Below are 19,023 nucleotides of genomic sequence, written 5' to 3' on the forward strand. Positions count from 1 at the left end.
TGCTTCCCCCCATGACAGAGGCCCTAGCACCGTCTCTGTTGTCATCAGATGCCTCTAGTCAATGGGAGGGTCGGTGCCTACAAAAACAGACCAATGGTTCCAAAATGGTGGCATCTTCTGTGCATGACTCCGAGGTGATGGGACCCACCCCGCTGCCCGTACCTGCAGTTCCCAGGCTCAGGAGCACAGCCACCCAAAGGACCCAGAAGAAAATGAGGATGGCAAATGTCCACAGTGGCTGGAACAGCAGGAAAGGAGAGCTGCCGATGGCTTTATTTATGACTCGGAAAAGTTCAACTGTCAATTTTATTCTCTTTCTGAGGACAAAAATCAAGACGAGCAGAACTGCCTGGGGAAAAATGGGATAGAGTAAATTAGTCAAAATAATGAAGAACTGAGAAGCGCTTAAAACAAACCCTAATATTTCACTGCCATCTCAGCAAACAGCTCTCTTAGGGTAGTTACTCACTACTTTTATTAGAATCGGGCAGATAAATTCTCAAACACGAATTGGGCGTCTGCTATATGCTGGTCCCTCTGCTAGATCCTGCAGCTACAACAGTGAACAAGACACAGTCCCTGCCCTGCAGGAGCCTGCAGTCTGGTCAGAGAGCAAGAGAAAATGAGAAGGCGGCCCTCTGGGGTGAGGGAACTGTCTTCTATGTCTTTTTCCCCCCGTAGCACCCAAAACACTCAGAGAACGCTGAAGGACTGCAAAAGGGCAAAGGAACACAAGTATGAGGGCAAAGGAACACAAGCATGAGGGCAAAGGACAGTGATTGTGTCTCGAAACAACCATCTGTGCCCTCTTCTCCACTGGTTTTGGCCTCAACATAAATATCACATTAAAGAAACAAACCACCCTTCACCCCACATCCCAGTCCAGCCACTACCATCCCTCTCATTCCTTTCACAGGCAAGCTTCTTCAAGGACTCGTCTACACTCGCCATCTACACTTCTATAGCCCAACTCATTCTTCAACCACCTGTAAACCTCCAGACCCCAACACTCTTCTAAATCTGCTCTCCCTAAGGTCACCTCTTTTGACCTCCTTCATGTCAAACCCCATGGAAACCTTCCAGGTCTTGCTTGGCCTCAGCATGGCCCAGGAATCTCTGGTCCACTCCTCTTTTTCTTAAACTTGACTTCTGTGATCGCTCTTTCTTCTGGTTCCCCTCCTCCTACTTCTTCAGTTGTTGTTACTTGGGATCTTTTGTGGGTATCTCCTACTCCTTTCAGATTTTAGCATTCTTCCTAGATGCTGATAACTTTCAAATAAACTCAAACTCAACTTGTCCTGAACCAAATTCATTAGCTTCATACAAAAATCTCCTCTTTCCCGTATGTTCCTGACTCTGGTGGCCCTAATTTTTCTGGCTCTTCGAGAATGAGTTAGACTCCTCTCTTGCGTGCTTCCATTTTATTCTATACTTGCCCTATGGTAGCACTCAACATATTCTACTGTAAATGCTTACTGTCTGGATTTACCATTAGACTAAACTCCTCGAAGGAGGGCCATCTGTTATTGTCAGGGACTGGCAAAGGGCCCAGTGTCCAGCACAATCCCAATGACCTGTGATTCAGGTTCCTGACCGATCTCTCAATCTATCCTTTCCTTTCTATTCCCACTGTTGATGCCTCAGCTCAAATCTCATCCTGTCTCATCTAGAGCCTAATAACCTCCCATTAGCTTTCTGCTTTTAATCCCTCTGACCCCCCACTCCCACTCCAATCGCTCCTCCAACCCACAGCTAAAGGGATCTTTGTAAAGGGTAGTGTCAAGGATGTCATCTCCCTGCTCAAAATCCATCAACCGTCCCCCAATGCCTCTGGATAAAGACCAAAGTCATTATCATCACAGATCAGGACCTTGCCCCCACGGCCTCTCCCCACACCTGCCTCTCAGGCTTCCACCAAGGGAACTTCCTGCAAGTCCGTCTCTTGTTCATGTGACCCTACACATGCCATCACCTTGGCCTAACATGCCCCTTCTCTTCCAGCTGGGCTTGGGCATTCCTACCTCAAGGATCTCACAGTCAAGTGGAGGGAAGTCAGAGGACGGTGGGACAAACTGTGCAAAACTGCTCTGGGGCTGCGAGCAGAACCTCCGGACCTAGCTGTGGGGAGTGTTAGCAGAAGCTGGGGAAGATGCTCAGAGGAGACCCAAGAGTTGTAAAGGCTAAGTGGGAATTTCCATCTCTGTGTCCTCAATGCCTAGCACCATCAACAAGGAAGAGGGATTTTTTTGTTTTTGTTTTTTATTTAAAATTTTAACAAATCAAAATGATACAATCTTTAGGCAAATAAACTTGGCTTCTAGCTCCTGAATGGAATGCTAACATGTGTATTTAAATGTGTGTGTGTTTCACAACTTATATTACATATATGCATGAAATACTCCCCTCCTACTCAAGGTACACTTATGTGGATGTTCTTTAGAAGTGTTAACTCGAACCCATTACTGCCCCCTATCCTTCTCAGTGGGGTAATGGGACGGTGCTAGAGCTGTGGGCTGGGCTGGGGCAGGCAGCACAGCTGACTCACCATGGGCGCCAAGCCTGGACTTCACTTTTCTGGGCTCTAAGCTACAGGCAGCTGCATTTCAGCCTGTGCTCCTAGGCTGACACCCTGAGGTCAGCATTTAACGCCATTCACTCCATTATCTTCATTGCTGCTTGTGATTATATTGAAACTATTTAAATAATAGTCACAGGGAGCCCCATCTTTCCTGTTGTAAACAACATTTTCAAGTTTATTTGTAAGGCAGGTGCTGGGAACCCAGGAAACACATCCCGACCCAAGTGGTCCTGGCAGCAGACAGGAGCTCGCCGGGATTCAGGCCACCAGGTGAGACTCTCAGGGTTCCAATACATGGCAAGAGCATGTGGGAAGACGAATGAGATGGAGGCTCGAGGTGAGCAAAGAGGATGAGCGTTGAGGGAGGTGACCCTCCTTCTGCTTCTATTCTTCTCCTGCTAATGTTGGTTTTCCCCTTTCTTTCCCTTCTCTGGGAAAGTCGGGGTAAGAAAGAGGCAATGAGGGAGAGGAAGGGCAGCTGACAACTCCTCTTGCCCCTTGGAGACCTGCACTGGGCATGGGGAGTGGTGCTTGACCAGCGGACATAACTTGATTTTCCCTCCCTGTCCTTCTTCCCTCACCTTGCGCAGGGTCTGTAGGAGCTGAGACTGGGGTAGTGGGAGAATAAACATGGTGGGCAGTGGTTTTCCCAGGCATGGCCCTGGCCCTCCTCTTGCTCCGTAACCAGCCCAGCTGCCCCAGACTCAGGGCTCCAGCCAGGGAGCGTTAGGGGTGGCTCTCTGGTGGGAATGCCAAGCTTCCATGGTGGACGCCCCTAGGGGAGGGGAAGTCCATACCCCGGGGCAACCTTGCAGTGGTATTCCCATTGGACAGATGAGGAGACCCAGGCCTCAGAGGCAAGGTATGTCTCCAAGGTCACACAGTGGGTGGGTGGGTGGGGCGTGGATTTGAATGTAGGCCTGAGACTGCAAAGGCCAGACCCTTTTCCCATGCACCATGTCATGGTGTTTGCCTGTAATTCACCTTACCACAGGGCATGTGCTATGTGTGATGTGTCCTGCTAGCTCCACTTAGTGCAGAGCCCTGTGCAGAATAGGGGCTCAGTAAACAGCAACGATGACAAAGAATCTAGGGTTTTTATGAGGATAAGCTCATCCAGGAACTGGTACTTGGTAGAAACTCAGTAGGTGCCCAATGAATGGTGTGTGAGCTGTGGTTTAGTTCTACCCTCTGTACCAGCCTTCACACTCCTCACCGACACAGGTGAAAACAGCCTCTCTCTGCTCTCACAGCCTCTCCTTTCCTAACCTTACACTCAGTGAGGAGGAAAATTCACCCCTGACCCTGGCATCTGGGTGGCCATCAATGGTTCAGTGTGTGAGGACAAAGGAAGCCCTGTGGAGGGCTCAGGGAGGAAGCGGCTCTCTCGGGAACTCTAGCCCTGCTCCCTCCACCCCCAGGCCCAACAGCCCCGGCCTGGGGGTGCAGGGGGTCCTTTCTTCTCCAGCCTCCTTCACAGGCCCCGGCTCAGCTACGCGCTTGCTCCCTGGCTGAGGCAGGACAAATCAGGAGCTTTGCTTTCTCGTAGCCTTGCTCCTTGAGATGCAGTTTATGTGAAGAACACAAACCTGAAACATCACTAGAAAGGAGAAAATGTGAAGACCGTACCAAATATGGGAACCAAAGGATTTCCTTAGGAGAGAGAACTGAGTTGGCAAGACAGTCTCCATTTGCTGAAAGATTAATGGGCTTGTGGAAACCCCTGGTTGTTGCTCTTCCATAAACAGTAAGCAACACACTAGCAAGGATGACCATGGGTCACCTGGAATCAATTCCAGACCCTTACCAGGGCCTTGTGGTTCTAGCACTTCTAACACCACCTGGGGTGTGGCCCGAATGACTTGCGTTTGCCAACCACCCTCCCCCAACAACCCGTATCTGCTGCTTCAACGTTCTGTGTTTGCCTGTTTTCAACTATGGAGTTCACTGAGGAGGCGGCAGGTTCTCTGAAAACCAAAATAACCCAGTGGCCAGGAGGTTTGGAAACAAAGGGCTCTCTGTGTTCAAAGGCAGTGGGAGCTGTCACAGCCTGGAGGGAGCAGAGCATCCGTTGGCTGGAAGGGGGCCTCTCCTCACAGACAGGAAATAGGCACTGTCGTGAGTCTGACCCCTCCACCTTAGAGCACCACTCACTGTATTCAAGGGTAACGAATCAACCTCAGAGAGATGGCAGAAACAACTCGGAGAGAAGTAAGATCTTTTCCTTATTTTTGAAGGTTTTGATTTATTCCTACGTAGGTATCTCAAATAAAAAGAAGGCACTAAATATGTATATACATTCACTACACTCATATTTATGCACATTTGGAGGTGAGAGACAAATAAATTCTAGTGGTTTTTGGTTAAAATCCAAGTATTTGGATTTCGGAGTTGTGGCTGGCTACTCGTTTCTTACCGTGACGACTGTGGATACAATGGCAAACCCCAGCAAACACTCCATATTTTCCCTTTCTGTGTCCAATTCTATGCTGAGGTCATAGGTATAGTCGTAATACAGCCACCATAAGACACCGCAGACAACTGGAAAACAAAACACCAGTGAGGCTCAGCACACATGGCATGAGGGAACCACCCCACAGAGGTGGCCCTGCTCAGGCAGTGGGGCTCAAATCCCCGGGGCTTTACAGGCAAAGACTGCCCCTCTGAAGGAGTTGGGCAGGGCCAGGGTGGCCCCCTGAGGACCCACCAGACCTGCAGTGGTTGGTTGTCTTTGGGAGATGCAGGAAGCTGACCCCAGAACACAGGTGTGTCCCGTCAGTCTAGCCCACAGGTTGGGTCTGGGTGTGAGGCAGGAGGAAATTGCACCAGGATGGTGAGAAGAACAATATTAGAGTCCAAAGTCTGAAATTTCCAAATGAGCTCTGTGGTGACAACTCCTGTGAGAGTCTGAATGTCGGCCTGGCAGCCACAACACCAGACGAATACTTTGACACTGCAAATGCTCTCCATTTAGCTACTAAATGCCACCTACGCCACATCCACAGTGACTACAGGAAGGTCAGAGTGGTCTTTATGTGGTAGATGAGGAAAGCGTCCCTCACAAGCCATGGTGCCTGTCCTTCAGCACAGGCATGCTGTGTACCTGGGCGCTGCAGGGCTCCAAGTTCTGAGGAGAACTGATTATTCAGGGGAATGAAACACTACGGTCACACCAATTATTAAAAATTAAAACACCTCACAGCAGTTGGTAAATAGCTGCTGCCTTGAGTTTCCTGCCTGTCCCTGCCTCTCAGACCCCTTTCCTGACAACCCCTGGATGGACTCACAATCCAGTAACACAAAGGGAACAGTGGGCACAGGAGAGCCTCCCCAGGACCCTGCCCCAGGTCAGGACCTGCGGCTTTTCAGACGGGGTGGAGTCTTTGAATGACAGTCGCGGGCACCCAGGTGCCAACGGGTGATGTGAAAGTTCAGAAGAAATCCTTTAAAATGCTTCCAACAGGCGTTGGAATTCTCTTTTAATGGTACGGATACCAGGACCACTTAACTGGCAGGCTCATCTCAGAGGGGGCATAACGTAGACGGGACAATAAGCTGGGCATCAACTCTGCAATTATCTATGAGGCCTAAGAAATCCTCTTTGTCCTCTCTGGGCCTGAGTCTTCTCATTTGTAAAATGACGGGGTTGGAGGAGAGACTCTCTGAGACCCCATTTAGCTCAAAAATGCCAACTTTTAAGTTCTACACTTAGTGGGAAGGCTTTTCATTTAATCAAAAAGAGATCAAGTAGAAATACTTACACAGCAATCCTAAAACAACCAGGGCTATGAAAATGTGAACGAGAAGGGTGGTAACGAATCGGAAGGTGAACATCACGGCCAGAGACAAGGCTGAAAAATTAAGCAAAATATATAAACCCAACAGCAACCAAGATGGGAGGGCAGTGACGGACTATACTGACTAACCCCTCCAGAAAAGGCAGGGCTGAGGATTTCCTTTAGTCTCTAAATATCTTGGGACGTCTACCAAACACCAGACAGAAACAGTAAGACACATCCAGGGCACTCTCTAAAGCAACACCAGTTCAGTCGGCTGCAGTAAGCCGGTCTCTGAAAGTGCTAGCATTCTACTTGAACTAAAAAAATTTTTTTAAGCAGGTATTATTCTCAAATATCCAAATCTTTTTTTTAAGTCCAAATGAACCTTTTTTTTTTTTTTTTTTTTTTACCATACTTAACTCTTTTGACTTCACACTGGGCTTACGTAAAGTTCTAACTTTAAATGTTCTCAGATACTAATATTGAAAAGGAAAGCTTAATGCCTTTAAAAATGAAAAATTTAAGATTCTAATCCTATGGTAAGCTATATGTGTAAAAAATCTGCCTATTATTTTCCAATATTTGGGTTTTTAAACTTATGGATTTATTCTAAGTATTTTAGTGAATCTATATATGCTATTTTATTTTCTTCTAAACAAGAAATCAGGATTACAGATAGATATTTTGGTGTAGTGGTTAAGAACTCGGTTTGGGAATCAGACAGATCTGGGCTGGGTCTCAGCTCTGCTGCTCACTCTGCTGGATGTGTGACCTTGGCCAAGGCTCTTAACCTCGCGAAGCCTCAGTTTCCTCTCCTACAAACGGTGATGGGATTCTGAGGGGGTTTCAATGAGTTAAGAGTAAGCACATTGCCTGGCACATTTGGGTCATAAGCAGTCTGGAAGTTGCATAATGGTGACTAGTTAAGCATGCCCAAGCATTCAGGAATTAGAAACTTTTTGGTAACAAAATTATGGAAAACTCAATTTGTAAAGTGGCAAAATTATGTTAACAGCTGACCAAAGAGGTTCTTTCAACCAAGAGGTAGGGAGGCAGCCACTGGGGAAGCGGGTAGATAACAGGCCGTTACAAGTGCCTAAAGCAGCAGAGTGTATTAACTTGTTCAAAGAGAAAGTGACTCTTAAAGGGGCTCATCAAGCTGAAACATAGAAAATGGGAAGTCAAGGGTCAAGAGTGGGTCTCTGCTTCTAGAAATGCCCGGAAGAGGCACATCCCAGCTCAAGCCTTGGACCTTCCTACAACCCAAAGCAGGCACATTCCTCGGAGGAGCTGGACACATCAGGCCGTTGCCATCTGATGCTATTTAACATGGATGCACATGTCTCCTTCCCTTGCTCACTGAGCAGCCTTCTGATCTGGCTTGCCTATAGGAAGAGGGTACACTGGCCAGAAGACGTGCGTTTCTGGTCCCCCTGACAGTTGTGCTTTTCATGGCCAGTTCACAAATTGGTGATCTGCTTTGCACACCCACCCTTACGTAGAGCCGAGGACCAGGCACTGGAACATGGTCACAATATTAAGGTGACCCACACCCAATGAGGTCTCCTGGCAGAGAGCCAGCTGGTCTTTCCCCATCTTATTGCCCCTTCCCCACTCAAACCTGAAATACTGAAAATATCCATAAAGAAAACATATGAAACGAAGTTTTATATTTAAGTCAAGAGGCTAATTTTCATTGTGCAACATACATAAATGCTAGAAGCTTTGGCATAAAGAGACACCGAAATAAAATTAACTGAACATTACCTAATGCGAGGATACACAGGCCAAGGATTGTGTCTCTTCCTGACATTATTCCACTTAGGATTCGATGAAGGGCGTCCACATCATTTATCAAAACAGAGGCAAACACGGAGTAGCACTCAGGCGTTTGAGGGATGCACCGGTTAAACAAAGGAAAAGGCTTGCTAAAAATAAGAGGACAAAGGGCAAAGAGATTCATTTAATTACTTCAATTACTTAAAATTATTAATTTATAATTTAAATATATTTAAATAAATATGTTTTATAATAAATTATTATTTAAAATTCTCAACATCCAAGAAAGCATAAGATCTGCAGTAATAAAAAGGGGTAGAGTATCCTGTTTGCAAAGTACTGTACATCTTAGAAAACTGCTCCTCTGCACGGCATACTGATTATGGGGTCCTGTAGAAACAAGATGCCTAAATTTGAGAGTGACAATTTTGACTCTCGTGTCTTGGGCCTTCCTTACACAAACTACAAATTCCAACACAAGAATCACATTTCTTTAAGGAACTGTTAGAAATATGCACTGGGTCAATCAGAAGCTGTATTAATGAAACTGCCAACTTTATTCTGTCCTTTTATTAAAAATTTTATTGGAGTCATATTGGCTTACAATGTGTAAATTTCAGGTGTACATTACTGTATTTCAGTTTCTGTATAGACTGCATCATGTTCACCACTAATAGTCTAGTTTTTATCTGTCGCTATACATATGTGCCCCTTTACCCTTTTCGCCTTTCCCCTAACCCCTCCTCCTCTGGTAACCATTAATCTGTTCTCTTTATCTATGTGTTTATCTTCCACATATGAGGGAAATCATATGGCATTTGTCTTTGCCCGTCTGACTTATTTTGCTCAGCATAATACCCTCAAGGTCCATAGATGTCGCAACTGGCACAATTTGGTCTTTTTTTATGGCTGAGTAGTCCATTGTGTGTGTGTGTGTGTGTGTGTATAACATCTTCTTTATCCATTCATCTGTAGAAGGACACTTAGGTTGCTTCTACATCTTGGCCATTGTGAATAATGCTGTGATGAACATAGGGATGCACAAATCTCTTTGAATTGTTGATTTCATGTTCTTTGGCTAAATACCCAGTAGCGGATTAGCTGGATCATATGGTATTTCTACTTTTAATTTTTTGAGAAGTCTCCTTACTGTTTTCCAAAGTGGCTGCACCAGTTTACATTCCCACCAGCAGTGTATGAGGGTTCTCTTTTCTCCACATCCTCTCCAACACTAGTCATTTCTTGTCTTGATAATTACAGCCATTCTGACAAGTCTGAGGTGATAGCTCATTGTAGTTTTGATTTGCATTTCCCTAATAATTAGTGACGTTGAACATCTTTTCATGTGCCTATTGGCCATCTGTATATCTTCTTTGGAAAAGTCTGTTTACATCCACTTCCCATTTTTTGATTGGGTTGTTCATTTTTTTCTTGTTGAGTTGTATGAGTTCTTTATACACTTTGGAAATTGACCCCTTGGTGGATATATGATTTGCATCAGATTAAAAAACTTCTACATGGCAAAGGGAACCGCCAACAAAATGAAAAGACTACCCACCAACTGGGAGAAAATATTTGCAAATCATATATTCTGTCCTTTTTAAGAAGATGTCTAAGGTTTGCGAGCCTTGCTACAAACAGAGTGAATGCTTAATAAACGGGGGATAAATGTATGAATGAAGTGTGGTTGACAACTGCCCTGGGCAGATGAGAAAACTGACCCTTTTTGGGCTCCTTCCTGAACTGCAAGAATGCCCAGGAATGTTCACCCTAATGACTCTTAATGAGGCCACAAAGAATTTCACAGATCCTACTCTTTTTCCTTTCCATGGGCTCCAAACAGTGGAAATAATCTCAACCCAAGAAGTGCCAAATTATCTGACAAGTTGCTAAAACATTAGGCAGTCACCAAGCATTTTGTGGAATGTGTGAAGATAAAACAAGGGAGAACCTAAATGCAAACAATATTACATTTCCGTGAAGAAAAAATGACTTCCAAAACTCCACTGAAGCACAACATAGAACATATGGAAGAATCTTTCTCAGGAAGACACAGCATTACAGAAATAGTTCCTGAGTCATCGAACAGTGATTCAAAAGAAGGGTAATACAACTAAGCAGTTGGGTTTTTGTAATTAAAAATTTTTAAGTGTGATACATTCACACGGCTCAAATTCCAAAAGGTACAATAGAATAAACTGTGAGAAATTGCCCTTTCGTCTCCTCGAGCCACCAAAGTACATTTCCTCACAGGCCACCATTGTTTGGTTTCTTGTATATCGTTCTAGAGACATTTTTTAGCACATGTGAACGTAACTGAGAATTTAAATGGAAGTTTGCAGCTGAGGCAAAAATATAATAAAAATTATACTCCAAAACAAGATGCTAGAACCCACCACACAGGGCTTATCAAAAGAGAGGTGCAGAGAACTGGTTAGATTATTCTTAAACCCCTCACCCACACTGAGAGTATAAAAGGGTTGGGAATTGGAGATCAGAACATTTTAAAAAATACGCTTTTTTTTTTAAAGATTGGCACCTGAACTAACATCTGTTTCTAATCTTCTTATTTTTTTCTTCTTCTCCCCAAAGCCCCCCAGTACATAGCTGTATATTTTAGATGTGGGTCCTTCTGGTTGTGTCATGTGGGATGCTGCCTCAGCATGGTCTAAGGAGTGGTGCCATGTCCGCACCCAGGATCCGAACTGGCAAAACCCTGGGCCGCCAAAGCGGAGCACCTGAACCTAACCGCTCAGCCCCGGGGCTGGCCTGCAAAAATAAACTTTTAATTTTGGAATAATTTTTGAGTTGCAGAAAAATTCCAAAGGTGTTACAGAGAGTTCTTGTATACCCATCACTCACCTTCCTCTAAGGTTCCCATCTTACGTAACTACAGAACATTGGTGAAAATTAAGAAATTAACATTGGTACTGCACCATTAACTAACCCACAGCCTTTACTTGGATTTCACCATTTCCCACTGACGTCCTTTTCTGTTCCCACATTGCATTTAGTTGTCAGATCTCCTTTGGTCTGTGACAGTTTTAGTTTTTCCTTATGTCCCATCTTTAGCTTACAGTATCCAATCACATAGCTGTTTTCCAGGGTTACTTAGGTCAGCTCTTGTTCTCGCTGTTCCCTTCAGTGAGGTTATGTTGTACATCTGTAAGAGTTAGATTCATTTGTCATAGTCTACATTCTATCCTGAGATCTCAACACTGGTTGATTTTATTTTTAATTTGGATATAGTAAAGTTCACTCTGTATAGGAGGTGACAAGCACACAGAATCACATAGAAGAGCAATTCTGAAGTTTCCCTTTTTTTGAAAGAGAGAGAATTGTTACGTGATTCCATCCCTGTCCCCAAGGGGAAGAGGGTGAGGGATGCTACTCCTGAGTCCGATGAGAAGGGTCTCATGGGAAAAACTAGACTCACTGAATAAATTCAAAGAGACAGAAAGATAAAAATAAAGTTGCCTTCTGACTATATGCTAAAGGTCATGTTTGTTTGATGTATATTTACATACATGTGTATGACATAAACGTATATATATATTTACTTGTACAACCATTATATACACTTACATATACATATATTCACTTATATGTATATAATCCCATAAGTCACACTGATATTTCCTTTTTATGCAAAAGATAGTACACTACATACTGCTTTATAGTTTGTTTTTTTAACATAATACATCTTGCAGCCCTGTTCATTTCAGAATGTAAGGGATTCCTATTATTTTTACTGAGGTAAAATGTACATACAGTGAAACATGTATGTAAACGTGTTAAACATATAATTAATGACTTTTGACAAATATATATGTCCATGTAACCACAACCCCTTTCAAGGTACAGAATATTTCTATACCCCAGAAAGTTCCCTCATGCCCCCTTGCAATCAATCTCCATCCCTTTATAGGCACTAGTGATCTGATTTCTATACTATAAATTAGTTTCACTCTTGCACAATTCCATTTAAATGGAATTACATAGTACGTACTCTTGTGTCCAGCTTCTTTCACTGAGCTGTTTCATGTACCAGCATATCATTTATTTTAATTGCTGAGTGCTATTCCACTGCATGAATATACCTCCATTTGGTTATCTATTGTCCTGTCTATTGCCATTGGAGTCGTTTCCAGTTTTGGGCTATTAAAAATAAGCTGCTATTGGAGTGACAGCAGCAGCACGGCAGAGAGAGCTTTCCTGGTAATCTCTCCTTTCCACCATACAATGAAAAAGACATTCATACTCCAACAGAGGACATCCAAACACAACACAAAAGACATCTGAGAGACCACGCAGCCATATGATGTTGGGCAGAGAGGCTGGAGTCCTGCTTGGAGGAGGTAGAACTGGGTAAGAGAAAACTTCACTCCCTCCCCAAAAGACTGGGATCCAGGACTGCAGGCCACTTCTGAGAGGAAAGGAACAGGGGAGGGGATGTTCATTTGCTAGAATGTCAAAGATCCCCAAGGGCCCTGACAGCCTAGAGGGAAGCCCCCTATCAGGGTGAAAGCTGTCATAGGGGGTGACCTCATCAAGCCAACACCCCAGGAGAGCAGATAGAGCAGAGCGAGAAAACCCCAAGAGCACACAGGAGAAAGGACCCCTCTCCCCACCCACCCAGCCCTGGATCTAGTCCCTGGGATCTTGGCAGAATGCAGAGGGCTCAGAATCCATGGCTCTTGACCCCTACTCAGTGGTGACAGACAGTAACTGAGACCAAATAATACCATGATGTGCAAAAACAGAGCCACACCCTCCAGCAGTATCAAAAATTATATTAAATCTCCAGACCAGAGAAAAAAGGACAAGTACCCAGAAATCAGTCCTTTGGACACCGAAATATGTAATCTAAATGACAGAGAATTCAAAATAGCTATCATCAAAAAACTCAAGTTAAAAGAGAATGTAGAGAAACAATTCAACAAGTTCAGGAGCTACTTCACAAAAGAGATTGAAACTATAAAGAAGAATCAATCAGAAATATTGAGGGTGAAAGACACAACGGATAAGATAAAACAAAATATGGATTTCCTGAATGATTGAGCAGACATCATAGAGGAGCGAATCAGCATAATTGAGGATAGACATGTTGAAATGCTCCAGATAGAGGAGGAGAAAGAACTAAGAATAAAATGAAATGAAGAAAGTCTCTGAGAAATATCCAACTTAATTAGGAAATGCAACATAAGAATTATAGGTATTCAAGAGGGAGAAGAGAAGGAGAATGGAGCAGAAAGCTTGTTCAAATAATAGCAGAGAACTTTCCAAATCTAGGGAAGGAATGGAAATCCATGTGGAAGAGCCTAGTAGATCTCCTAAATATGTCAATGTAAAAAGACCAACTGCAAGGCATAAGTGAATGACAAAGAAAAGATACTAAGGACACCAAGGCAGAAGAAAATAACCTACAAAGGAACCCTTATCAGGCTTTCAGAGGATTTCTCCGCAGAAACCTTACGGGGGGGGACTGGAATGACATATTCAAATCTTTGAAGGACAAAAACTTTCAGCCAAGAATACTCTATCCAGCGAAAATTTCCTTCAGATATGATGAGAAAGAAAAACTTTCCCAGATAAACAAAAGCTAAGGGAGATTGTAGCTACAAGAACCCCCCTACAAGAAATCCTCAAGGCCCTCGTACCGGGGGAAAAGAAAAAGGGAGAAAGGGGTTACAAAGCAGGGAGTAAGGAGATAAACAGGTAGACAAAATCAGAAAATTGCAGCTATACATCAGAACAGGTTAGCAAATACTGAAGAATAGCATTACAGACAAAGGGCAGAAGAATACCAAAAACAGGAGTAATCTTGTCATTTTAATCACAAACTCCTAACACAAGATGGAGTAAGATGTGAGAAAAACAACTCAGGAGGGGAATGTGAAAGGGACTGTATCTCTTTACTCTAAGGAAATGAGGCCATCAGAAAATGGACTATCTTATATATGAGATTTCGAATACAAACCTCATGGTAACCACTAAACAAAAAAGCAGAACAGAGACACAAATAACAAATAAGGAGAAACAAAGAAACACAACATAAAAAAGTACATAACTCAATTGGTAGACCAAAATACACAGGGCAAGAAACAAAGGAAATTCAGGAGAACTGGAAAATGAGTGATAAAATGGCAGCATTAGCCCTCATATATCGATAATCATCCTAAACATAAATGGACTGAATTTTCCAATAAAAAGACAAAGAGTGGCAAGGTGGGTTAAAGAACAAGACCCAACAATATGCTGCCTCCAGGAAACACATCTCAGCTCCAACGACAAACACAGGCTCAGAGTGAAGGGATGAAAGATGATACTTCAAGCTAATGGCAAACAAAAGACAGCAGGTGTTGCAATAATTATATCAGACAAAGTACACTTCAAGATAAGACAAGTAACGAGAGACAAAGGGGGCAGTATATAATGATTAAAGGGACACTCCACCAAGAAGACATAACACTTATATATATCTATGCACCCAACACAGGAGCACCAAAGTACATAAAGCAACTATTAACAAACCTAAAAGAAGATATTAATAATAACACAATAATAGTAGGGGACCTCAACACTCTACCTCACATTAATGGATAGAAATCATCCAGACAGAAAATCAGCAAGGAAACAGTGGAATTAAATGAAAAGCTAGACCAGTTGGACTTAATAGACATATATAGAACACTCCATCCAAAAACAGCAGAATATACATTCTTCTCAAGTGTGCATGGAACATTCTCAAGGATAGACCATATGTCAGGAAACAAGGCAAGCCTCAATAAATTTAAGAAGATTGAAATAATAACAAGCATCTTTTCTGATCACAATGCTGTGAAGCTAGAAGTTAATTACAAGAAAAAAGCTGAGAAAGGGACAAAGATGTGGAGACTAAACAACATGCTATTGAACAACCAATGGATCATCGAAGAAATTAAAGGGGAAATAAAAAAATAACTGGAGACAACTGAAAATGAAAACATACCACACCAACTCATATGGGATGCAGCAAAAGCCGTATTAAGAGGGAAACTCACTGCAATACAGGCACACCTTAACAAACAAGAAAAATCCCAAATAAGCAATCTCAAACTACACCTAACTGAATTAGAAAAAGAAAAACAAAGCCCAAAGTCAGCAGAAGGAGGGAAATAATAAAAATCAGAGCAAACATAAATGCTATTGAAACAAAAAAGGCAGTAGAACGGTTCTTTGAGAAGATAAACAAAATTGACAAAGCCCTTGCCAGACTTACAAAGAAAAAATGAGAGGAAGCTCAGATAAATAAAATTAGAAATTAAAGAGGAGAAATAACAACGGACGGCACAGAAATACAATGGATTATAAGAGAATACTATGAAAAGCTATATGGCAACAAAACTGACAATCTGGAGGAAATGGATAAATTCTTATACTCTTACAACCTCCCAAAGCTGAGTCAAGAAGAAATAGAGAATCTGAATAGACCAATCACAAGGAAAGAGATTGAAACAGTAATCAAAAGCATCCCAAAGAATAAAAGCCCAGGACCAGATGGCTTCCCTGGAGAATTCTACCAAACTTTCAGAGAGGATTAAATACCTATCCTTCTTGAGCTATTCCGAAAAATTAGGGAAGATGGAGTGCTTCCTAACATATTCCATGGGGCCAACATCACTCTGATACCAAAGGCTGACAAGGACAACACAAAAAAGGAAAACTACAGGCCAATATTGCTGATGAACATAGATGCAAAAATCCTCAACAAAATATTGGCAGCCTGAATACAGCAATACATCAAAAAGATCATATACCACGACCAAGTGGGATTTATACCAGGGACACAGAGGTGGCTCAACATCTGCAAATCAATCAATGTGATACACCACATTAACAAAATGAGGGATAAAAACCACATGATCATCTTAATAGACACAGAGAAAACATTTAAGATCCAACAGCTGTTTATGATAAAACCTCTTAACAAAATGGGGATAGAAGGAAATTACCTCAACATAATAAAGGGCATGTATGACAAACTCACAGCCAACGTCAACTTAAGGGGTAAAAACTGAATGCCATCCCTCTGAGAACAGGAACAAGGCAAGGGTGCCCACTCTCACCACTCTTATTCAACATAGTACTGGAGGTTTTGGCCAGAGCAATCAGGCAAGAAAAAGGAATAAAAGGAATCCAAATAGGGAATGAAGAAGTGAAACTCTCACTATTTGCAGACGATATGATCTTATATATAGAAAACCCTAAAGAATCCATAGGAAAACTATTAGAAATAATTAACAACTACAGTAAAGTTGCAGAGTACAAAGTCAAATTACAGAAATCAGTTGCGTTTCTATACTCTAATAACGAACTCACAGAAAGAGAACTCAAGAATAAAATTCCACTTACAATAGCAACAAAAAGAATAAAGTATCTAGGAAGAAATTTAGCCAAGAAAGTGAAGGATTTATACAATGAAAACTATAAGACATTATTGAAAGAAATAGATGATGACATAAAGAGATGAAGACAGATTCCACGCACATGGATTAGAAGAATAAGCATAATTAAAATGTCCATACTACCCAAAGCAATCTACAAATTCAATGCAATCTCAATCAGAATCCTAATGACATTCTTCACGAAAATAGAACAAAGAATATTGAAATTCATATGGGGCAAAGACCCCGAAGTGCTAAAGCAATACTGAAAAAAAAGAACAAAGCTGGAGGCATTACAATCCCTGACTTCAAAATGTACCACAAAGCCATAATGATCAAAACACAATGGTACTGGTACAAAAACAGGCACATAGATCAATGGAACAGAACGGAAAGCCCAGAAATAAAACAGCACATCTACGGACAGCTAATCTTTGACAAAGGTCCCAAGAACATACAATGGAGAAAACATAGTCTCTTCAATAAATGGTGGTGGGAAAATTGGACAGCCACATGCAAAAGAATGAAAACAGACCATTATCTCACATCATACACAAAAATTAACTTAAAATGGATTGAAGGCTTGAAGATAAGGCCTGAAAGCATAAAACTCCTGAAAGATAATGTAGGTAGTACACTCTTTGACATGGAACTTCAAAGGATGTTTTGGAATACCATGTCGTCTCAGACAAGGGAAACAAAAGAAAAAATAAACAAGTGGAACTTCATCAGACTAAACAACTTCTGCAAAGCAAAAGAAACCAGGAACAAAACAAGAAGACAACCCACCGATTGGGAGAAAATATTTGCAAATCATATATCCAACAAGGGGTTAATCTCCGTAACTCGGAACTCCGTAACTCCGGAACTCCATACACGGAACTCACACAACTGAACAAAAAAACAAACAGCCGGATCAAAAAATGGGCAGAGGATATGAACAGACATTTTTCCAAAGAAGATATACAGATGGCCAAAAAACAGAGGAAAAGATGTTCAATGTCACTAATCATCAGGGAAATGTAGATCAAAACTACACTAAGATACCACCTTACACCTGTTAAAATGGCTATAATCATTAAGACTAAAAATAGCAAATGTTGGAGAGGGTGTGGAGAGAAGGGAACCCTCATACACTGCTGGTGGGAATGCAAACTGGTGCAGCCACTATGGAAAACAGTATGGAGATTCCTCAAAACACTAAAAATAAAACTACCATATGACCCAGCTATCCTGCTACTGGGTATCCACCCAAACAACTTGAAATCAACAATCCAAAGTAACATATGTGCCCCTATGTTCACTGCAGCACTAGTCACAATAACCAAGACATGGAAGCAATCCAAGTGCCCATCAACTGATGACTGGATAAAGAAGATGTGGATATATATACAACAGAATACTACTCAGCCATAAAAGAAGACAAAATCATCCCATTTGCAACAACATGGGTGGAGCTGGAGGGAATTATGCTAAGCAAAATAAGCCAGACAGAGAAAGACAAACACCGTATGATTTCACTTATATGTGGAATATAAACAAACACATGGACAAAGAAAACAGTTCAGTGGTTACCAGGGGAAGAGGGGTGGAGGGGTGGACACAGGGGGTGAAGGCGAGCACTTATGTGATGACAGACAAGAAATAATGAACAACTGAAATTTCATAAAGATGTAAACTATTATGAACTCAAAACAAAAAAACACAAAGCACCATCCCCTGGGACTACAGCCTGAAAGAAATTACACTAAATAGTATTTTTAATAAAAGTTATTAAAAAAAAATAAGCTGCTATTGGGGCCAGCCCGGTAGCACAGTGGTTAAGTTTGCATGCTCTGCTTCGGCAGCCCAGGGTTCACCGGTTTGGATCCTGGGCGTGGACATAGACACCACTTATCAAGCCATGCTGTAGCAGGTGTCCCACATATAAAATAGAGGAAGATGGGCACAGATGTTAGCTCAGGGCCAATCTTCCTCAGCAAAAAGAGGAGGATTGGCAGTGGACGTTAGCTCAGGGCTAATCTTCCTCAAATAAAAAGCTGCTATTAACATTTGTACACAAATATTTTTATGGATGTACATTTTCATTTCTTTGAGTAAATACCTAGGAGTGGAATTGTTGGGTCATATAGTAAGTGCATGCTTAGCTTTATAAGAAACACCAAACTTTTCCCAAAGTGGCTGCACTATTTACACTCCCACTAGCAATGTATGAGGGTTCTTGTTCTATATCCTCACCAGCACTTGGTATTGTTAATTTTTAAAATGGTAGCCCTTCTCGTTGGGGTGTGGTTGATATCTCATTGTGCTTTTATTTGCATTTTCCTGATGGCAAGCATCTTTTCATGCACCTATTGGTTGTTTGTATATCTTCTTTTGAAGAAGTGTCTGTTCAAGTTTTTGCCCAGTTTTATGGAGCTATTTGTCTTTTTGTTATTGATTAAAGTAGGGGTCAGCCGCA

The 19,023-nt window shown here is 42.2% G+C and overlaps 1 protein-coding gene across 7 annotated transcripts in view; it reads right to left on the reverse strand.

Annotated features, from left to right (window-relative positions):
• Positions 1 to 19,023, reverse strand: part of SLC44A3 (solute carrier family 44 member 3) — an 80,487-nt gene that overhangs the window by 47,180 nt on the left and 14,284 nt on the right. For all 7 annotated transcript variants that reach the window (XM_070268691.1, XM_023641590.2, XM_023641591.2 and 4 more), the window contains exons 6-9: positions 8,125 to 8,285; positions 6,340 to 6,429; positions 4,995 to 5,119; positions 163 to 349 (exon numbers count right to left, since the gene is read on the reverse strand). In XM_070268691.1, the coding sequence (XP_070124792.1) occupies positions 163 to 349; positions 4,995 to 5,119; positions 6,340 to 6,429; positions 8,125 to 8,285 (563 nt within the window). The remainder of the gene's footprint in view (positions 1 to 162; positions 350 to 4,994; positions 5,120 to 6,339; positions 6,430 to 8,124; positions 8,286 to 19,023) is intronic.

The sequence above is a fragment of the Equus caballus genome, chromosome 5 (assembly GCF_041296265.1).
Source record: "Equus caballus isolate H_3958 breed thoroughbred chromosome 5, TB-T2T, whole genome shotgun sequence".
NCBI lineage: Eukaryota > Metazoa > Chordata > Mammalia > Perissodactyla > Equidae > Equus > Equus caballus.